This window comes from Bufo gargarizans, chromosome 3 (assembly GCF_014858855.1).
Source record: "Bufo gargarizans isolate SCDJY-AF-19 chromosome 3, ASM1485885v1, whole genome shotgun sequence".
Taxonomy (NCBI): Eukaryota; Metazoa; Chordata; class Amphibia; order Anura; family Bufonidae; genus Bufo; species Bufo gargarizans.
Window position 1 is genome coordinate 608,826,406 of NC_058082.1, and position 24,301 is coordinate 608,850,706.

The 24,301-nt window shown below is 40.6% G+C and overlaps 1 protein-coding gene across 2 annotated transcripts in view; it reads right to left on the bottom strand.

The window, feature by feature from the left end:
• Positions 1–21,963: 21,963 nt before the first annotated feature.
• Positions 21,964–24,301, bottom strand: part of EPHA3 (EPH receptor A3) — a 352,384-nt gene continuing 350,046 nt past the window's right edge. For both annotated transcript variants that reach the window (XM_044284515.1, XM_044284513.1), the window contains exon 17: positions 21,964–23,802. In XM_044284515.1, the coding sequence (XP_044140450.1) occupies positions 23,697–23,802 (106 nt within the window). In that variant the 3' untranslated portion in view covers positions 21,964–23,696. The remainder of the gene's footprint in view (positions 23,803–24,301) is intronic.

A 24,301-nucleotide genomic window follows, 5' to 3' on the forward strand; every position in this document is an offset into this window, starting at 1 on the left:
GGGATCATGGGCTCAGATGAAAAAAATTTAGAATATTCGCGAATAAGAATATATAGCACTATATTCTAAATCTTCTTGAATTCTCGAAGTGGAGATATTCGCGATTAAAATTCGCGATTCGAATATTCACACCCAACACTAATCTCTAGTAATGTTCAAGGTGACATATATAACTGTCGGTAAACAAATGGTAGCCGGTTGTAACAAACAGCCTGTTTAACCCCTTAACGCAAAACGCCATCCATGTACGGTGGGGGATGCATTGCCAGAAAGCATTCCACCGTACATGCACGGCAGGCTGATCGGACGGGCACCGGAGCGGTGCGCGCCCGATCACTGCAGGGCCCAGCAGTCTCTGGTAGACAGGCCCCTACTGTATCTGCCGGCATCGCTGTAAAAGCTGATGCCGGCGGATTAACCCTTTCTATGCCGTAGTCCGCACTGACCGCGACATAGAAGTGGTTTGCGGCTGGTAAGAGAGCGCATTGAGTGTCAGAAGGCAGCCCGATGCCGTGCAGAGGCTGCCAAATGCCTTGCAAGGAATCGGGACCTGCCTTCTACGGGTGCCCAAGAGATCCAGCCTCAGACTAACAGGCAATGTATTGTAATGCACTGCAGAGGGGATTAGACCCCCCAAATTGATGTCCCAGAGTGGGACAGAAATAAAAAGTTTAAAAAAAGTGTTTTCAATAAAGAAAATAAAGTTTCAAGTTAAAAAAAGAAAAAAACGCCCCTTTCCCCTGATTTTATAAGAAAAAAATAAAAAAAAAGAACAAACACACATATTAGGTATCGCCGCGTCAGTAACGACCAGCTTTATAAATATATCACATGATCCACCCATCCGATAGACACCATAAAAAATAAAAACTGTGTCAAAAAAAGCAATTTTTGTCACCTTACATCACTAAAAGTACAACACCAAGCGATCAAAAAGGCGTATGCCGCCAAAAATAGTACCAATCTAACCGTCACCTCATTGTCACGGCGGAGAGTGGGGGAAACCCCCCACCGTGCGGTGTCAAAGGGTAAAAGGGGATCAGCCTGGCCAAAAGGAGTAATAAGGGAGCAGGTCACCTCCTACAACATCCCTAATCCTCTCCCTGACTCCTCACCGTATGAGCGGACCCCGATGGTAGGACGACTCATACTCAGGATTCCTAGAGACCCTATGTCACCCTGGTAATCCCTCATCAAGGAGCAGGGAAGAGACGACCTGTTCATCCCAGTCATGGAGGAACAGGAGTCTCTATCTTAGGCCAGGCTGCAAGGAGAGGGGAACACATACAGCATATGGAGATGGCAGTTAAGCGAAACCATAACACACTTACCTGCCACAGACACACTGACTGGAACCCGTGCACAAGTGCTGGTGTCCACACCAACATTAAAGGACACAGCATACACCACAAACCACACAGGGAACCAGGACATTGCATAGCTGCAATAAACATAAGACAGGGGAATGTCTAGTAAACATGGCACCAAACACCACAAGACATGTAACACCAAACTAGACATACAAACACCCTGAACATAACCCACTCCTTACAAATAAGGACAGGAAGGGAAGGAGACACCGGGATAACATTGAACATCTATGACCACAAGGGTGGCCCTCACTGGAAAGATGGTAAAGCCAGGAGCAGTGAACCACCAGCACACACCAAGCCTGGAGGAACACTGAGCTACAGGCTTCCAGCAGAAACAAAATACCCAAGCAGCCACAGCCCACAAACACATAAACCCAGTGTTCACAAAACACTAGGAAGGGAGTTAACCCTTCCAACAACAGACCGTGGAAGGAAGCCACTAAAAGGGGAAGTGCAGATACCAGAAAACTAAGCTACACGTTACCACCGGCAACAGCATGCGTGGCAACCATGTCACGGCAATCACCCAGAAGGCCGAGACTCTGCCACCGCATGCTCTCACAGCAACACGTTGCCGCAGGCAACCGCAAGTGTGGCAACAGTGGTACAGCGCGAACAAAAGGCTGTGACACTCATCCTGCAAAAAATGAGCCCCTAAATAGGACAATCGCCCAAAAAATAAAACATGATATTTTTTGTTTCAAAAATGATATTAGTGTATAAAACGTAGATAAATAAAAAAAGTATACATATTAGGTATCTCCGCGTCCGTAACAACCTGCTCTATAAAAATACCACATGATTTAAACCCTGAAGTGAACACCGTAAAAAAAAAAACTGTGTCAAAAAGCCGTTTTGTCACCTTACATCACAAAAAGTGTAATAACAAGCGATTAAAAAGTCATATGCACCCCAAAATTGTACCAATCAAACCGTCATCTCATCCCGCAAAAATGGTACCCTACCTAAGAGAATTGCCCAAAATACAAAAAACTATGTCTCTCAGACTATAGAGACACTAAAACATGATTTTTTTTTTGTTAAAAAAATGAGTGTATAAAACTTAAATGAAAAAAGTATACATATTAGGTATCGCCGTGTCCGTAGCAACCTGCTATATAAAAATGGTATCAAAAAGCCATTTTGTTACTTTACATTACAAAAAGTGTAATAGCAAGCGATCAGTCATACGCACCCCAAAATAGTACCAATCAAACCGTCATCTCATACTGAAAAAAATTATCCCTTACATAAGACAGTCGCCCAAAAAATTAATAAAATATGGTTTTCAGAATATGGAGACACTAAAAAATGCTTTATTATGTAAAACTGAAACAAACTAAAAAAGTGGTCATATTTGGTATTGTCGCATCCGTAACAACCTGCTATATAAAAATAGCTCATGATCTAACCTGTTAGATGGACGTTGTAAATAACAAAAAATAAAAACAGTACCAAAACAGCTATTTTTTGGTTACCTTGCCTCACAAAAAGTGTAATATAGAGCAACCTAAAAATAATCTGTACCCTAAAATAGTACCAACAAAACTGCCACCTTATCCCGAAGTTTCCGAAATGGGGTCACTTTTTGGTAGTTTCTACTCTAGGGGTGCATCAGGGAGTCTTCAAATGTGACATGACAAGTTAAAATTATCCCATTGAAATCTGCCCTCCAAAAAGCATATGGCGTTCCTTTCTTTCTGCGCCCTGCCGTGTGCCGATACAGCAGTTTAAGACCACATATGAGGTGTTTCTGCAAACTACAGAATCAGGGCAATAAATATTGAGTTTAGTTTGGCTGTTAATCCTGGCTTTGTTAGTGGAAGAAAATGATTAAAATGGAAAATCTGCCCAAAAAAGTGAAATTCTGAAATTTCATATCCATTTTCAATTAATTCTTGTGGAAAACCTAAAGGGTAACAAAGTTTGTAAAATCTGTTTTAAATACCTTGAGGGGTGTAGTTTTAAAAATAGGGTAACTTTTTTGGAGTTTCTACTGTAGGGGTGCATCAGGGGGCTTCAAATGGGACATGGTGTCAAAAAAACAGTCCATCAAAATCTGCCTTCCAAAAACCATATGGCATTCCTTTCCTTCTGCGCCTTGCCGTGTGGCCATACAGCAGTTTACGACCACATATGGGGTGTTTCTGTAAACTACAGAATCACGGCAATAAATATTGAGTTTAGTTTGGTTGTTAATCCTTGCTTTGTTAGCGGACAGTACGTCCTCTGTATGGGGATTTATGATTGCTATTGTGATAATGTATTCCTATATAGATTTATTAATTGTCAGCAGCACCACCCTGTTTACCCAGGACAATGTATCACTGACAAATGCTGATGTTATTAGTTTACATGGGCCAATTATTGGGAATGAGAGTTCGTTTGAACATCTGTCCTGATAATTGTTCCGATCCGTAAAGGTGCACTAATAACATCAGCATTTGTCAGTGATACATTGCCCTGAGTAAAGTATTTACTTATTTTATACACTTATATAGCGCTGACATATTCCACAGTGCTTACAGACATTAGCATCAAGCTGTCCCCAATGGAGGCTCACAATCAAAGCTCCCTATCAGTATGTCTTTGGAATGTGGGAGGAAACCGGAGTACCTGGAGGAAATCCACTCAAACAGGCGGAGAACATACTAACGCCATGCAGATGTTGTCCTTGGTTGGATTCAAACCTAGGACCCCTTGCCTGCATATACTGTATTTTATGCCCCCATAAGACGCAAAAGTGGGTGAAAAATACCCCAGCATAGTATGGTGCAAATACTAATGATCGCTTACATTAAAGCTAGGGGCTGAAATGGGGGCTGATGAGAGGCATGGGGGCTAATGAGAGGCAATGGGAGCTGATAAGAGGCAAATGGGATCTGATATGAGTCAATGGGGGCTGATGAGAGGCATATGGGGGCTGATGAAAGACATGGGGCTCTTATCTGGGGTCTGATTGGGGGTCATTCACATTGGGGTCTGAGCTGAGGTCTTATTGGGGGTCTGATTTGAGGTCTTATTGGGGTCTTATTAACATTGGGGGGTCTGATCTGAGGTCTTATTGAAGTTTAATTAACATTGGGGGTCTGATAGGGGCTATGAGTTAAGGTCTGATTAACATTGGGGGTCTGACTGATGGACTGACCTGAGGTCTAATGAAATGTATGTTTTTTCTTATTGTCCTCCTCTAAAACCTAGGTGCGTCTAATGGGTAGGTGTGTCTTATAGGGTGAAAAATACGGTAGATATGCACTTATATCATAGCCACATGTAAGTGAGTTCTAGTTCGCTGTATTTTGTACTGCACCTGCATAGTTAGTATTTCTAACTATTAAACGGTTAACTCATCCCAGACATTGGTGGCATTTTGCTAGACATCCTCTCCTTAACTTTGGAGACCCATTTCTGCAGATAGGAGGGTATCCAAGAGGTGGGACCCACACCTATCTGACATAGGTGGCATATCCTGGCGATATACAATAAATCTCTGAGGACATACCCCTTTTAAATATGGTATGTCAATCATAATATGAACATTGCTCTCATTCCTTTCATATTCCATTCCTCTGTTTTTTTTTCAGATTGTAACAATTTGTCTCTACCTTAATTTTTTTTGTGATAACCAGCTTCCCTCTTATTCCTTTTCTGTAAAATTTGGCTTAAATGATTTTAATTGCATTAATCCTGTGCAGGTGGCATCAATTCTGATCCTCTCTACTGTATTTCAACACCACCGTAACACTAAACGATCTTCTATTTATTTTAGAAAATGACACATTTCCAGGGTTTAATAAGTTGTGTCCCTGACCAAATTGTAAAGCTTTACATATAGTTATGGAAGTTCCTGCATAGTATTTCACTTCTTAGCACAGTGCTCACCTTATTGGAACTAAGGTAAAGAAACCAACCACAGTCATCCATTTTGTAGCTGTGGATCAGAGTTTTCTGGTCACTCAATTGGTTCAGACATAACAATGGGTCCTAATAGAACGGGGCCTTTAAAGGTCTAGTCAGTTTTTGGAGCCACTCACTTCTGATTGTATATGTTAAATGACAAATAACCTCTTGGACTTTATTGATGACGTGACAGCTATAGATGGAAGGTAGGCATACAGAAAAAATGTTCCTTGGCCCAAGGTATCGGAGCCTGAGAACTCTCTCCTTCTGTGCCATCTGTAGTTACTTGGATTAAAGTGAACAAGGTAGTGGTACTTTTACATAAAATATGAATGCCCACAGACCAAACCTGTTGAAGATGGCGTTGTCAAGTCCTCCTGATGGTTTCTAATAGAGATGATCAAAATTAGTTTTTGGTCTAATTTGTTTGATTTGGCAATCAGATTAAATTCAGTCCCAAATGAATTCTACCCAAAAGTGCCTGAAAAATAGTGTTTGATACTTTGGGATCTAATAAGACTGTATTCAGACGCTTTCAAGCTCTTTAACAACACACCGCATTTTTCACTTTATAAGACGCACCTTATGAAAAGACACACCTAGGTTTTTGAGGAGGAAAATAAGAAAAAAAATATTTTGAACCAAAAGGTGTGCTTTTGGTGGATTTTGAACTAATGGTGGTCTGTGGATGACATGATTAGGGGGGATCTGTGGATGACACTGTTATGAGGGGCAGCATAACATCACTCACTCAGTCACGCTCCTGCTCCGTCCAGCTTCATTAATGAAGTGGGAGGAGCATGACCGAGTTAGTGACGTTATGCTGCCAGCCTGGCCGCCGCTTTGATAGTGAGTACTACTATTGCAGTACGCAGCCCTGCAGGGTGAGCGATGGTGAGGTCTCAGGGGGTAGTTACTAACCAAGGGTGTTTTTGGTACTCACAGTTTTTATATACCCTGGGCAGGCGTACAGCAGTGATGGAGAGGCTGGCACAGGGATCCTCTGGGGCACTCTCTATGTATAGGGACCAGGCCGGGTGGTAGGTGAGGTGCCCTGGGTGTTGCAGGTTTTAATGTGCCGGTGGCAAGATCCCTTTAAGTTCGTGACGCCAGTGCCGGTAACGGTGGCACACCGAATTTATTGTAGTAATAATCGAGGAACACAAGTTGCAGTGAACCAGAACTTCCTTTTAATGAACAGTACAACTATTTACAGTCTTTAGTCAGTTTCACATGTGAAAGGTTGTAACAGGCAGGCTTTATATACACGGCAGGCAAAGTCCTTGCAAGATACTCAGAGGGAATAACACTTACAGATCAGGCTGTATTTTCCTCAGTTCCTGTCTGGCTTTCTCCAAGGCCCATATGCCCTATTGCTGGCTTTATCCTTGGGTAGGGAAACCTTCCTCTGTTATATGTCTCCTTGCTGTAGAATATCCTTCTGCCCTTCAGCTCTCTGTTTGGCTGGAATAAACTTGGCTCTGCACTGTACTTTTATAGGAACTTGGTTTCTCAGGAGGCAACTTCTTCCCCTGGATGCAAGCTAGGAACCTGGGCTATCTAGCTGCATGTTAGAACTGATCTTCAGCTCCTCTCTAGCTAAAGTGGTAGCTTCACTCCCCTCTAGACTGACCCTTTCCTGTCCTGGACCCGACAATATATACTAGGGTCTTGTGCAATGTTTTTTTTTTTTTTCTAGTGTAATGCTTTAGTTTAAATGTCAGTTCTTGTTCCCCTGTCCATGGCATCTAGGATTGCTCCAAACAACATTTCATTCTATTGTACATTGTATTACATTGTATTGTACAGTGACAATAAAGGCATCTTATCTTATCTTATCTAGGGGTTCTCCTAGCTCCCTCTACTGTCTAGGAGGAGGAACTACCCCTAACAGGCCTGGTACAGGAGATAACAGGAAAAACACATAAAAACATCATATAAAATACAATTACCCTGTTTCACAAAAGGTGGGGAACAACGTGGCCCATATTGACTCTTGTGTAGTGCCCACATTTACCTAGTGGGACACTACACTACAGACAATTACGCTAGTTTAACAAACCAGTGCCACTGCTTGAGCATAAAATAAACAGACCTTACATGTAAAGACTGCTGTGAGCAGGGCCTGGTGCAATGGAGTACAGTAACTGCATCGGGCCCCACCGTAAGTGCCAGCCTCCATGTCACGGACGGTGTACAGGAAACAAGACAAAGCAACATGCATATATGACTCACTGGATCCAAAGCTAAGGAACCAAAAGGGAGACCCCTGCACAAGACCTGAGACTTTCCCTGGCTGCTCAGCCTATGCAAAGATCCCAGAGGTGGATGGTTGCATATCCACGTACCTCGACTATATAACCCCTGAACACCCTACAATAGTGAGGGTACACGACCACCGGCTCCCTACACCAGACATGGAGGGAGTCAGGGTCACCTGGGATCCAGCAAACAGAAAATAACTGAAAAATGTTTAGCACTTAACTTAGTAGCAGACTGGAAAACAAGATCAGCATGCACACACACTCCAGGAAGTAGTATAAGCCGCCCAGTAATGCATTATGGGGCGGAATTGAAAGGGATGCAATCAGTCCAACTACATGAACAGCTGAGAGAGGCTAATGAGATGAGGAACTGAACATCACAACAAAGAAACTCAAGGAGGAGGTTCTGAAAGGCTTCTGTCAGAGCTTCTCAGCTGTCTGGTTGTGACACTCCAGCCCCTCCTCCCACCTTGCGTGATAGAGGTTTACTGTAACTGATACATTGCAGGCCGCGCTGTGCAGCATAGCAGCCAGCAATGTATCAGCGTCAGACGTTTAAAAATTGCACCATTCACTTTATGAGACGCACTGCCATTTCCCCCCACTTTTGGGGGAAAAAAGTGCATCTTATAGAGCGAAAAATAAGGTAATTAGTCATGTCAAAGTGACTGCGACATATATGGCTATGGGTAAATGGATCGGTGGTAACACACTGAACTGTTACATTTTATTTTTAGTTTAACAAGAATCCAAAGATTATCCCTATTAGGTGGAAAATGTCTTACTTTATGATTTTTGATATGTGGCCAACATTTTAAGTGATTTGTGCAGGAGTCGCCAAATAAGAATTTTTTTTGAAATTGTAACAACTTTCATGGAGAATCAATTTCTTCATCTTTCATTTCCATTCGTTTCAATTAAATCTATAAAATATAAATTTTTACACACTTATATAGCACTGACATATTTTGCAGCGCTTTGTGGACATTATCATCACTCAATGTCCCACAGTGGAGAACACAATCTAAGTTCCCTATCAGTTTGTCTTTGGAGTATGGGAAGAAACCGGAGTACCTGGAGGAAAACCTGCAAATGTGAGGAGGGAAATAAGAACTTAATGGAGATGTCATACTTAGATTTAGTGTTGAGCGAATCGAAGTCCATAAGGTGGGCTTCGATCCGAATTTCAGGATAAATTTGATTCACCGTGAAGCCGAATTTCCTCATGCTTCGTTGTAGCCAATCGATTTACCCTCAAATAATGTAAAAAAAAAATCATACTTACCTGATCCATTTGCTCGTAAGGAGCCAGCCGCCACCATCTTGATTGAAGATCTCGCACGAAATCCTGTGCACGGTGACTAGGGTTGGAAGTCAATGGGAGAACCCGAGCATTAAATCAGGCATCCCCTGCTCTGAAGAGGGGAGGGTGTCTGGTTCATAGGAAAAGATCAGAAATTTATGGAAACACCACCGAAATGGTTCGGGTACAGCATGGGGAGGATGTCTGGATGCATCTTGGACTCCCAGGTCGCTGCTGGGAATTGATGTTGTCCGAGTAGTACGCCACTTTTACAGACTGACAATAATACTAACAAAACCAATCAGCTATGAATGCAGCATCTGAGGGGTACAATGATGGGGGGGGGTGGCGCAATCGCCACTCCCTCTCATTACACCCACTACTTACAAAGAAATGCTCTTCGTGACAAAGTAATTTGTCACAAAGCAAATTTTTTTGTAAAATTTGGCAAAGCAGCCTAATCAAATTTTTTTATAATTTGCTCATGTCTACTTAGATTCTTAGGATCCCAGTGCTGCAAGGCACCAGTACTCAGTACCACTAAGCAACCATTCTGTCTAATACGATGGACCCCGGTGCTGCAAGGCTCCAGTACTAACTACTGAGCCACCATTCTGTCCAATATGATGGACCCTAGTGCTGCAAGGCACCAGTACTAACCACTGAGCCACGATTATGTCCAATATGATGGGCAATCAACTTTATGGAAAAAAATGACATTTACAAAATTTTCCCATAAAATAATGTATGGCAACAGATAAATAGTGCAAGAAAATGCAATGCTGTGTTACTCCATGTATTCCCTGTTGTGGTGAGAAAATAATTAGCACATTAAACTGCACTTCAATGTAATTTGTGAGATAGATGTAAATATAATTAGATTTATTGCCAGTCATTTCAAAAGCTCAGCCCGACTTGTACTGAAATCCCCACTTGGGTAGCAAAGCATGGCTGTCAGGTTATAATAACTCAGTTACTATCTGGAGACCTCTGCTTGCTTTTTCTTTTTCCTGCCAAAATTCTTCCCTTCGAATACAAAGAAAGATAATATGCACTGGAGAAAGGGAGAAGTTATAGCCTAGAGGCATCATTACCAGTATACCGGAGATCTCTAACATAAAGGACGATGACAGTGTGTGGTAGGGCTTGTAAGGCAGCAAACTGCCTGTTTCTAGCACGTTGCTTGCCTCATAAGTCATGATTTGTTAGTACGGATAACACGACTACAAGAAATATGTTTAACTTACAGCTGACACTTTGTTATATTTCTTATAATATGCACAACATGCAGTAAGATGAGACGCGTATACTTATATGTACTAATGGCATCCCCTACAGACTGGTGATACATCTATTATCTAGGTCTATTTTATTCCCATATGTTCACAGCTGTCATCCTGACCACCCAATAAGCGGTGATAAATAGACATCTACTCTTTACTTCCCTTGTTTGTAGGATACAATGAGATTGAAGACTGAGGTTTGTCTTTAGGTGATCAAACTCACAGTAGTTTATTCAAAGTAATATTCTGCATTGCAAGGGACGTAACAAGTAATCATGGGGACCATAGCAAAACTTGGAATGCTGCCCCATTCCACCATGACCACCATGACCATGTTCAGCAAAGCTTATGATTGGTCTTCCCAATGCACAGGGCTAAGGCATACAGTGATGTCATAGTACTGGCATAATGCAAATTGTGATGTCATTGTACAGTGATAATGTACACAGTAATGTAATAATAGTGGAATAATGTGCAGAATGAAGTTACAGTATAGGATATAGAGAGATAATCTTCTAAGTGACGTTACAATACTGATATTGAACAAACAGTGATGTCACATGCAGGCATAATGATGTCACACTACAGGAAGGGATAATATGAAAGAAGTAATCATGAGGCTCCATAATAACATTTTCCATGGTGCCTTATATACAGTTTACCATTAACTTCATTTCTGAGTGGAAATGGGCCCCTTAGTTGTTGGGGCTGATAGCAGCTGCTATGCCTACTACCTTGGTAGTTATGTCCATGTCTGTATAGTTTTGCTTATGTAATGTGACCAAGAGACACTATTTTAGTGTGGCTCCATAAACTTAGACCCAAGCCAATTCCCAAGTTAAAGGGTCTGTGGAGCATGCAAATCCCTTCAGGTAGAGTTGAACATTACAGTGGCTGGTGATCCCAAAACAATCTTTGACTGAGTCAATGAAGAGTTCAGACCTGGGTTCAGATACCTTAAAGGGGTTGTCTGCCTTATTTTCTATTTTTTTTATAAAGGAAACCTACAAGAATAATATTTTATCTATATATATACTTTCCCAAACACTTTGGCCTTTGTTTTCCTGGCTGCAGCACCCTATGTACCGTATGTGACTGCTGAAGCCAATCACTGCTGCAGCCAATCTACGGTTTCATGCCATATATGGCCAAGGTCAGTGATTTGCTTCTGTGATCAATTGAGGTACATCATCAGCTAAAGCCAAAACATTAAGTCATTGCTGCAGCAGCAGGAACAAGAGGTGGTACTAGAGCAATGAGATTCAGGACAGTAATTATAATATTTTTTTATTATTCTGATAGGTTCCATTTGGTTAGAAAAAGAAATAAATCGGACAACCCTATAACAGGGTGTACATCAATGTTGAGGAATACAGAACATTATACATTAGTGTAATGGACTGGGGCACCCACATAATTTCCAATATTTCTGTTGGGTGCTCATTAGTGTTGATCAAGCACTAAAGTGCTCGGGTGTTTGGGTGCTCGGGTCGAACACCTCGGGATGCTCTGGTGCTCTACCGAGCACCCGAGCACAATGGAAGTCAATGGCAGCAACCGAGCATTAAACCAGGCACCCCCTGCTCTGAAGAGGGGAGGGTGTCTGGTTCACATAAAAAGGTCAGAAATTGATGGAAACACCACTGAAATGGTTCAGGAACAGCATGGGGAGGATGTCTGGATGCATCTTGGACTCCCAGGTCGCTGCTGGGAACGATGTTGTCCGAGTAGTGCAGAGGGGGACCATATGTCCTGGATGTGCAAACTATCGCAAGCCAAAGGTGTTGGCATTTATTTCTTATATGCAATATGACATGCAAATCCATGCAAGGCACTTCTTCAAATATTCAGAATTCGATATAAATATTCGATAGAGTATCCAATCGGACACAAAGTTTTTACTCACAGGTGAATGTCGATTATCCTGCAGTCACAATATTTGATCCTTTAAATTTTTACTCACGGTATTTGTTCATATTCCCGTGGTTCTCAGTGTTTAGCGTCCCACCTGGTTTGTTCGGCACTGGTCTATCTCGATCGTTATCCACAAATCTCGGATCTGGTCACACGATCAGGGTGTAATATCGCGAGAGGTAAACTTATGCTTGTACTGACCAGTTTGAATAGCTGAAATTTCGGATCTTTGTCTTTGGAGCGCTCTGATTCTTTTATATGTATCCAGATATTAATAAACGAACTGTTGGGAATGTCTTTGAAAAGCACTAAACGCGTTTCGGGGATCTCCATCAGAGCGCTCCAAAGACAAAGAAATTTCAGCTATTCAAACTGGTCAGTACAAGCATAAGTTTACCTCTCGCGATATTACACCCTGATCGTGTGACCAGATCCGAGATTTGTGGATAACGATCGAGAGAGACCAGTGACGAACGAACCAGGTGGGACGCTAAACACTGAGAACCACAGGAATATGAACAAATACCGTGAGTAAAAATTAAAAGGATCGAATATTGTGACTGCAGGATAATCGACATTCACCTGTGAGTAAAAACTTTGTGTCCGATTGGATACTCTATCGAATATTTATATCGGACAATTCTGAATATTTGAAGAAGTGCCTTGCATGGATTTGCATGTCATATTGCATATAAGAAATAAATGCCAACACTATTATAAGGAATAGACTGACACCTTTGGCTTGCAATAGTTTGCACATCCAGGACATATGGTCCCCCTCCTCTAAAAGATTGTAGGTGAGGGCTTGCTGGGGAACTGACCCTGTAAAACATTATGGTTGAGGGCCTGCTGGTGAGCTGACCCTCAAAAACATTACATGCGAGGGCCTGCAGGTGAGCTGACCCTCTAAAACATTACATGCGAGGGCCTGCAGGTGAGCTGACCCTCTAAAACATTACATGCGAGGGCCTGCAGGTGAGCTGACCCTCTAAAAGATTGTAGGTTAAGGCCTGCTGGTGAGCTTACCCTCTAAAACATTAAATGCGAGGGTCTGCAGGTGAGCTGACCCTCTGAAAGATTGTAGGTGAGGGCCTGCTGGTGAGCTGACCCTCTCAAACATTACATGCAAGGGCCTGCAGGTAAGCTGGCCCTCTGAAAGATTGTAGGTGAGGGCCTGCTGGTGAGCTGACCCTTTGAAACATTACATGCAAGGGCCTGCAGGTGAGCTGACTATCTAAAAGATTGTAGGTTAAGGCCTGCTGGTGAGCTGACCCTCTAAAACATTACATGCAAGGGCCTGCAGGTGATCTGACCCTCTGAAAGATTGTAGGTGAGGGCCTGCTGGTGAGCTGACCCTCTAAAACATTATACGCGAGGGCCTGCAGGTGAGCTGACCCTCTGCAACATTAGGAGCGAGGGCAGACTAATAAGCATGTTGATGATGGAAGAGGAGGAGGACAAGAAAAGAAAGATTGAACCATATACCCTTTTTATGGTGGAAGAGGTGATGGGAATACAGTGTATTCAGTACATTATAAAAAACACATTTAAAGTGCCTTTATGTTCAGCCGCTTTTCTCTGGTGGAGTAGTGAAGTCGAGGGCAATCTAGGCCTTGTTCATTTTTATAAGAGTCAACCTGTCAGCATTTTCAGTTGACAGGCGGATGCGCTTATCAGTTATTATGCCCCCAGCAGCACTAAATACCCGCTCTGACAAAACACTGGCGGCAGGGCAGGCCAGCACCTCCAAGGCATAGAGCGCCAGTTCGTGCCACATGTCCAGCTTGGACACCCAGTAGTTGAAAGGCACATAGGGATCATTAAGGTCGCTGACACAGTCTGCTATGTACTCCTTCACCATCTTCCAAAATTGTTCCCTCCTTGTGACACTAGGCCGCGCATTAGAGGGTGCTGGGAGGGTGTCATGAAACTGTCCTAGGTTTTGGAGAGTGTTGCCCTGCCTCTGTTGGAACTGCTATATGTTCCCCTTATCTCCCCTCCTTGTTTGCCCAAGGAACTACGTACTCTGCCGTCAGCGTTGTCAGCTGGAAATTTTTGGAAGCAATTTTTCCACAAGGACCTTATGGTATTCCACCATTTTGCTCGTCCTATCCACCGCAGGACTGAGAGATGAGAAGTTCTCTTTGTAGCAGGGGACAAGAAGGGTGAAAGACCAAAAATCGGTGTTGTCCAAAATGAGTGAAACATGTGGGCCCAGGGAAAGGCATCCTAACATAAAGTCAGCCATGTGTGCCAGAGTCCCAACAGGCAAGACTTCGCTGTCGTCATCAGGAGGATGACTCTTAATCTCCTCATCCTCTTCCACCTCTTCTGCCCATCAACGCAGAACAGATGGAATTAAACTTCCATGGGTACTACCCTCTGTATCAGAGGCAACCGTCTCCTCATCCTCCTCACCATCATCCAATTTGCGCTGAGAAGACGAACTGAGGGTGGTCTGGCTATCATTCTGTGTAATGTCTTCCCCCATTTCCACCTCTTCCACATGCAAAGCTTCTGCCTTAATTGTGAGCAGCGAGCGTTTGAGTAGACATAGAAGTGGGATGGTGACGCTGATAATAGCGATTATCGCCGCTCACCATCTGTGTTGATTCCTCAAAGTTTCTTAAAACCTCACAGAGGTCAGACATCCATGCCCACTCCTCGCTTGTGATGCATGTGCTTCACAGGTATTTGGGATGTGGAAATGTTACACAGGAGAAATACCGCAGATAATGTCGCTGATGTCACCAGCGGCTAATATAAAATTACAGGGAATGTCACAGGTATTTGGGATGTGAAAACGTCACACAGGAGATATACCGCAGATAATGTCAATGCTGTCACCAGCGGCTAATAAAAAATTACAGGGAATATCGCAGGTATTTGGGATGTGGAAACGTTACACAGGATAAATACCGCAGATAATGTCGCTGATGTCACCAGCAGCTTATATAAAATTACAGAAAATGTCACAGGTATTTTGGATGTGGAAATACTGCAGATAATGTCACTGATGTCAGCAGCAGCTAATATAAAATTACAAGGAATGTCTCAGGTATTTGTCATGTGGAAAAGTTACACAGGAGAAATACCGCAGATAATGTCGCTGATGTCACCAGCGGCTAATAAAAAATTACAGGGAATGTCACTGGTATTTGGAATGTGGAAACATTAAACAGGAGATGTACCCCAGGTAATGACACTCTCCGCAGTGGACACCGTCTATGGAAAAAGTACACTGGATGTCACTGATATTTTTTGGATGTGCACACGTTACACAGGAGATGTAGCGCACCTAATGTCACTGCCCGCAGCAGACACCAGTCTACGGAAAAAGTACACTGGATGTCAGATATTTTTGGGATGCGGACACGTTACACAAGAGATGTAGCGCAGATAATGTCACTGTCCACAGTGGACAAGTCTAAGGAAAAAGTACACTGGATGTCACAGATATTTTTGGGATGCGCACACGTTACACAGGAGATGTAGCGTAGATAATGTTGCTGTCTGCAGCAGCCTAACTACAGACTTTTGTGTCTGTAAAGTTTTAGCAATTTAGCGCAGGTTGCGCTAAAAATATATATTGCTGCTGCCACACACAATAGTCCTTAAAAGGACTTTTGGGTCTCTGACAAGTTTTTCAAATTAAAAAAACATTTCACTTCCTACACTATCCTTTCCCTTTTTCAGCACAGCTTCTCCATGACTAACACTGAGCCGAACACGTGTCATCGGGTGCCGCGTTCCGGCCATCCAATCACTGTAATGCCAGTAACCAACATGGCTACGGCATTACAGTGAAGGGCAGTACTTACCTGCATGTTTATTGGCTGCGTAGCAGCCAACAAACGTGCGGGGGAGGAGACTCGAGCATTGCGCTCAAGCACATCCGGTATTCAACCGAATACCGCCATGTGCCGATTATCAAGATGCTCGAGCCGAACTAGTGTTCGGCCGAGCATGCTCGATCAACACTAGTGCTCATCCTTATATTTAAAAGTTGTAGTAGGACAGATTTTAAAATGCATTTTAAATTCTTGTCCTTGCTATATGTGAATTAACTTTCAGGAGTTAAGAAGGTGGAAAGTCATGGTGACCATGTCTAAACCTCCGAATACAGCTTGATTGAAGTTTCCAAGGACAATATACGACATCTAGAGCCCACCCAAAATCCTACATATACGCTGATGTCTTATGGATCATTCATGTTAAAGGTCACATGGTTTTGTGGGAAAAACTGAAGTATTACTGTGCATCCATATGACAAGCTATGGTTTTAGCCCCATTCGGTCACTACAAAGTTGGCTCATACCCTTAGTATTGCTCAACTGCCAGAAAAATTGCATTTCTGAATTTAACAAATGATAGCAAGGATAGGACTGGTCATTCTGGACCACTTTACTATTTTTGAGTGCTGCAGTGGTTGGACATTGCCAATGGAAAAACTGGTGGCTACTTTATAAATATCTTAGGACACTGTATACATGATACTGTACTGTTAGCTGACTGCAAGTTAACACTTTTGGACCCAAAGCAAATCCAAGCCTCATATTTATCCAGCTTAAATATTATACTGGTCTCCTTGCATGGGAAAAAGGGACCTATTGCATCTCCTTAGACATCAGGATCTAGATATAACCACATCTTCAGCGGCCACCATAGTCATGGTCTTAAGGGGGTTGTCCAGCCTTTTTTAAGTGATAGCCTACCCTCAGGATAGGCCATCACTAGCTGATCTGCTGGAATCTAGCACCATCGGGGCTACAGAGCACTGTCAACATTGTAGTGGACAGCACTTATCACTCATCACAAGTGCTGTCCACTACAATGTTGACAATGCTTTGTAGTTCTGGTGCCAACTTCCAATGACAAAGCTACACAGAACAGCTGACCGGGCTCGTTGATCAGCTACTGATTACCCATCCCGAAGATAGGCAATCACCTAAAAAAAATCTCCAGGGTTAGATAGACATGGCCACTTTCTGTCTGCAGGTCATGGGTTATACTGCAGCTCAGCCTCACTTCCTTCAATTGAGTTGAGGTGCAATACCAGAAATATGTTTTTAATCCTATGTAACTCCTATAACTTTTTTGGCTCATGCACACGACCGTATGTATTTTGCAGTCCACAAAACACAGATGACGTCCGTGTGACATCCGTATTGCATCAGTTTTTTTGTGTGAATCCATTGTAAAAATGTCTATCCTTGTCTGCTAAATGGACAAGAATAGGACATGTTCTATCTTTTTTTGCGGAACGGCCATGCGGACATAACGAAACGGAATGCACACAAGAGTCATTTCCGTTTTTTTTTTTTTTTTGTAAACCCATTGAAGTCACAAAATAAAATGGAACTAGACACAGAAAACAAATACGTTTGTGTGCATGAGCCCTAAGTCATATTGATAAAAGCATGCAAGGCTGTGGGGTCAGCAATCAGTTGACAGAATACAGGCTGCACTTAGCAGCCTTGAATGTGCTGCTAGGTGTACAGGCCAAGCAAAGTGAATGCGAAATTTTCCGCGGATTAGCAAGTTATCATTGCAATTCTCCCAAGAAAACGTTTCTGACAATAACATTATATCAGTATCGCTCTGTATTACAATCTGAACACCAGCTTAAATACAGATCAAATCCATGAACACACTGGTCAGTTCTGTCAAAAAAATACTTTCAGCAAGTTTATTATAAAAATATAAATGTTTCCACTACAAATCATTTTACATTAGTCTGAGGCCATCTAAAATTGCACATTATGAAAACTAAATAAAAGTCGTACTAAGTAATAAAAACGGTAAAAAGGAAAAATCATATAAATGCAGATTATGTCAATCATTGCATTACATAAGGTATGCTAGATACAGAGTGTAAACGAAATCGACAGAAATAAATAAGTCAAATGCCTTTAAAACACAGACCAAATGATGCGGAACTCACAATAATATGAATATTCTCGTTCTGTTTTTTGTATTTTTTGTATTTTTTTTTTCCATTCAAGCTTTTTTTTAATATGGCGATGGCCGTGAAAAATCTAGTATTCCAAAGGAAGAAATTGAATGCTATGTTTACATACATTATATACAGAAAAGTCAAGCCTTCTATATGAAGAGTGACAGTCCTTGAGAAAGCAAGCCACACGGTGTATATAAGGGTAATATATATCTAGATATTGAGTTCTGTCTGATTGAACAAATCACATGCACTGTGGTTGAAAAACCGCATTATCATTTCCAGCATACAGAAATATAAAGAGAGAAGAGGCTCAAATCATTTATTTCATTTAACGTAGAGCCGAGCGACATTAGAACATAAGAACAAGGTCCATAGTATTATTTTTTATGAGCTACTACAACTTTTGTCTTCTATAACTAATAATGATGTTTTTTTTCAGGAAACATTAACTGACACTGTAACCCTGGGTTCAGACCTGAGCGTTTTACAGCGCGTTCCTACGCGCTGTAAAATGCTCAACACGGAGAAACCAATGATTCCCTATGGGAATGGTTCTCACCTGGGTGTTTTACAGCGCGTACGATCGTGCTGTAAAACGCCTGACGCTCAAACAAGTTCTTGAGCTTTTTTTGGGGCGTTTGTCGCTCGTTCCCGCACATAGATATTCGGGAACGCGCGACAATGTGTGCACGCCTGTCTCTGTATGCGCGATTGTAAACGCCCAGTACAATCGCGCATACAGAGCGCTCGTTTCAGAACCCCCTGTAAGAGAATGTCCAAATTGTCAGCTGAGCTCTAAGCAACACAAGGCATAGGATTTATCTACCTCTATGTGCTTAGAAAAGGAATTCCATATACTTTTTAAAAAAAATACTACTGTTAAATATAAAAAGGGGAAAAAACGTAAAAAAATGGCTAGAAAATAAGGCAACAGTAATTTTTTATAATTTTTTTATTCTAAATTTATTTTTCATTTAGTGAATTTTAAATGAAATGATTTAGATACTTGTCTCTAATCAAAGGATAAAACATGTTTTAATAGTTAACACAAAGAATTGATTTTAATGACTATCTTGCCTAATTGTTTTAATCAGTATATCCTCCAGGCATAGTGTATTTTCATTTATTATCTTCTTTACACTGGTTTTATGGTTTGAATTGAAATAATCACTGTGGTACCACAGATTCATAATATATCCATGGCCAGTATCTATCCTGGCAGTCTGTGAGTCCAAAGCCTACTGTACTGTAGATTCTGAATTAAAAATCTAATAAATCTGAACATATTCAGATTCTGTTCACACCATCAACATGGCTTCTGCCTTACTCCAGCTATGATGGATCCATAGATCCATAGAAATCCTAATGGATCTCAAACGACAAGGGCCCAACATTAGTGTGAACTGAGCCTTAACTGCTATCAGATCATGAAGTGACAGTAGGAGTTTCATAACCTAAACTTATATGCAGGCATCTATGGTGGGCCTGTACATCTCCACGCTACAGAAGAACACTGTGCATGGCTATGAGTAGGTGACCCAAACGGTATATTGCATGATAATGTAATCACTCTGGACAGAGCTATGTCACTATACAAATAAAATTCCATTATTACAATATTCATCAATCCTATATTATAAGAAATCTTCATTTGTGATGCCACTGGCAATCTGTTATATCTTTTTCACCAGGTCCAAAAAGCTTAAGTGGTTATAGTTATTTCAGCAAACTTTGCAGAAATCAATAGTACGGGTAAATATAAGAAACTTTATAATATACATTATCAGAGAAAATGCCTTTTTCTCCCTATAGCAGCTCCTCACTTCTTCTCTATTTATAGTCTTATATGGGCAGCATTTAATTAGATCTTTAAGTGAGCTGACTGCCATCTTGTCTCTCAAGACAGACTTAAACTGGCCACACACATTCAGTAATTCGGCAGTCACTCCAAATTTCCTATATGTACACATATACAGTATGCTTGGCCAAGCAAGTAAATGTCAGTAAGGAGAGAAAAGAAAGCCACTGCCACACACCTCTGGTGATGGATTATCTCCTGGAAGAACAAAAAGTATGGATAAAAATATTCACTTTGCCTGATCCTTCTCCCCTCCAACATAATCTTTTGGACACATTAGAATGTCACCCGAACCATCTGTTCTCAGTGGGTTCAGACAACAGTACACTAGTGTGTATGGGGGCTTTTAGCAGAGAATGTTTATTTAGGATGAGAAATAAACATTTTTTCTCTAATAAGATATATTATATTTACCTGAATTATTGGTTTATGCAAAGTTTTTTTCAAAATGACAGTGACCCCTTAAACTTGCACCATCCCTTTGACACTTGACTGTTGGCTGGATCTTGATTTAACATTATTAGTTTTGGAATTTGAAAAAAATTGTAGAAATACATAATATCAAAAATATTAATTTGAAAAAAGAGCTTGACATCCAGCTCTCCACACAACGAAACTCATGTGTTAAGGATATTTTTGTAGGTTCTTGCGTCCTAAGGAAAATTAAATATGGGGAAGTAATTTCATAGTTTTATAGTTTTTTTTGCCATACTCTTTTTATATATTTGTACATTTTAACAACAGTCACTTAAAAACCACCAAGCATCGATGCTATACCTGAAAGAATAAAATACTTGCTTCTTTATATATTAGAGATATTGCTTAAAATATTTGTAAACTTTTTTTTCCCCCAGGACCATGATCGCAACCTCGAAAAACTTGTTCATAAAATGAAAATAAAAAATTTGCTAAATGAACCATAGCACTGTAAATTTGTCTTTATCTATGACAGCTTATATAAAAGCTTTACTGGATCATTTGTATTACAATGTTCATTGTTTTGAAGCATTAAGTTTTATATTATTGTTCTTCTTATATTCACAGGAAAACAACAAAAGAAAGAACCATAATTTTTGTGAAATATAAAAAATTATTTGTTTGAAACCTCAAGTGATATCATGATTGTTCGCTGTAGACAACTTTTCTACCTCGTGCAGTTTTTATTTTTTGCTGATAGAAACTATTAAAGTGTACCTATTGTTATAAAAATGTAATAATCACTTCTCCATAACCTCCGCATTTTGCATACTGTATTTTTCCCTCTGGTGGTTTCTCTTCATGCTTTTGCAGACTTCTGCGTGTGATTTTAGAACATTGTGAAGTCTCATGCAGGTTTGTTAAAACACTAAGAAGCTGCAGCTGCACCCCCCTCCTCCCTGTCTCCGAATTACTATTTTACAATAGATGGATTGTGGAAGCTACGTTCTGAATATTTACAGAAAGCTTGTAGTTAAAGGGAATGTGTTATTAGAAAATGACCTCTTGTTTAAATCATGTTTTTATGTGAAACATATTTTTTTTTTAGCATTTTCAGTGAATTTTTTTATTTAGATTTTTCCGTGTCACGATCCATATGAACAAAATGTATATAATCCTGCAATTTTCACACTGGTCACTAGGCCCAAAGTATGTTAAGACTTCCTGACTTTGAGAGTAGTTACATGGGTAATGGACACAATGGACAGGAGTTGACCCCATTGATTTCTATGGCAGGCTTCTCGGCATGGTCTTTGGCCTGGGCATAGGTAAGGGGTAGTAGATAAGCTACACACAGGTAGATCCTGTGTTATCTATACAGAAATGAAATCTGTCATTTTAATTCTGCCTGTGGTGATAATGATAATACAGATGCAGCCTAGCTAAACGTGATGGTTAACGTGTTAACTAAGAAAATGGAATAAAAATGTTAGCTAACGCTTTCAATTGATTTCAATAGCTTTTGTCACAAGATGGCAGGAGATAACACTGTGACATGTATTATCAGAGTCAATTTTAGCTTGGCTACATCTGTAGCTACTGAAAGGTTACCTGTACAGAACAGGAAATCATGACCTATTAGACTACAAGATTATATAAAAAAAAATAATATGGATAGTGACATGGAAAAACAAAAAATAAAAAACTTGCCAAAAATTCTAAATAAAAATAAAAATTAATTAGCATAAAAAGGTCATTGATTTTCCAGCGGCTGTGTCCGATACCTTTGCTTTATATACGTCTTAAAAAATAATAAAAAACTATTGGATCTAAAAAGGTCATTGATTACCTTGGTCATTTCTGATGACACACTCTCTTTACAGAAAGGGGAACTACAAATTGCTGAAGGTGAGGAAGAGGCCACTTTCCGCTAACAAGATACATTACAAAGTTGAATATATTCACATGTACTGTACTACTGATTTATTAAGAAAAAAAGAAAGCAGTATAACAATAGGTACGCTTTAACAATTAAAGAAGATTCTTTACAAGGTCAGACAGAGGCTATATTGGAAGCATTGTATTGAAATTTTAATATGTATCAAAATAGAAATATAGCAACAAAGACATATTTTTAGAAACAAAATACCAAATAAATATTCATTTTACAAATGAACAGTGAAAAATATCACATTCCTGCGAAGTGGCGGTCATTTTCAGCGTAGAATATGGACTTTAACGCATAGAATTGAAAATGATAATTGAAAAGTTAAAGTGAACCGCTCATGTTAAAAAATAATACACAGTATAGGTCCAGAAAGTGTGTCACTGGACAACGTTTTGGCCGTCTCACGGTACACTGTTCCTTACATTTATTTACAAAGATCATCTCCGTAATAGGTCGCCCATAGAGGTGCCTAGGGAATTTACCACATCTCACCTAATTTCACCGTTTTTTTTTTTTTATTGTAGGGAAACTAGCGGAGAAATATCTGCCTGGCTCCATATGAGATCACAGCATGCTCCATCGGATGCCATATGCATTTCATTGCTTCTAGGGGAGGATAGCACCATACATACAGCATCTGACGGAGCAAGCTCTCTTCTGTACACATGAGACTCTCCAGTGCTGATAAAGCTTTCTCGTGATTGGCTTGTTGTAATTCAGATATCAAGCAGGAATTATGATACTGTACAATTTCTGTCTGCTTGAAATTTTAGTACCGTTTCATAGAATAGTAACAGATTAAAGTAGTTCTCCATCCAAATTTTCCTGTGCATAAATATGATTCACAATTCAATTAAGAGATGGAGAAACTTATGGCCTGAGTAGTTGAATCTCCTCAATCTTACTTCTTGACAGTCTGGTTGCTAAGGACATATTCCTTAAGGTATGGTCCGTTGTTAGGCATTTTGTTTCTAGCAACCAGTCTCTCTCATATGACTTATCTGTTCTGTTCAAAGCTGGACTGGCACTGACATCACCATTCCACACCTCACCAGGCATTATAAATCCAACGTTAGATGATGTAGAACATGTTTGGAGTGAACATATACTGGTTTCATGACAGGTTCACTTTAAAATGTAAAAAAACTTTAAAATCCAGAATTCCATAAAAAAAATATGAACACAGAGTTAGTGTATTGCAAATCTTGCTTATGATCTTGGTTCACCCTGTGATCAGATCTTGATATTTTGTCCGTGGTAGACATCTGCTTTCTTCCAGCACATGTATATTATCTCTACACGGCCAGAAATGAAGTCTTCCTGGCAAATATATAGAAGAGTTTTTACTCGGATTTTAAGGCATTGTTACTCCCATGTAAGAGTTTGTGAGGTTTCCATACAGTTCAGGTCCCTCACATCTTCTCAGGTGTTTAGGTATAATTGCACCATTATTTAAAATACATAATCCTGTATTTCATTACACGTTAACAGGTCCATTCTTTATGTGAAGTTCTTGAGGTTTCACTGCGTTCATCATCTGCATTCGGGGACCAATGATTGTGACACCGACTGTCTTCATATCACTGTAAGAAATAAACATAGAATTAGCCAACGTACGTAGAGCAGTGCTGCTTTTATTCTAAACTAAACTATTAGTATCAAGCTCAGGATGAGGTCCAAATACTAATCGTCAAAATGACTGCTGCATGGACAATAGTTTTTTTTTAAGGGTTGTTCATTTTAGAAATCCTGTTTTTATAAATCTTATTAGAGAAGCCAGAATGAAAGGTGTTGTTTCATAATACATTTTCTACATTTTTGAAACCAGCACCTGGATCTTAATACTGACTTATTCATTACAATGTATTGGTATAGCGCTACCTGCTGTTTGTTCTTCATCTTACTTGTCTGGCCACCTTGCTGAGGTGGATGCACATGCTCAGTTCCATCCTTTAACGGCATGAGCCAGATTTCCTTAAGAAGAAGCTGTTACAGCTACAGGGAACAGGCTACAGCAGAAAGGACATGCTCCTGAGAAAGGACATGACCCCTAACCTGTGACAGGGAGAGACCTGCTGCAGA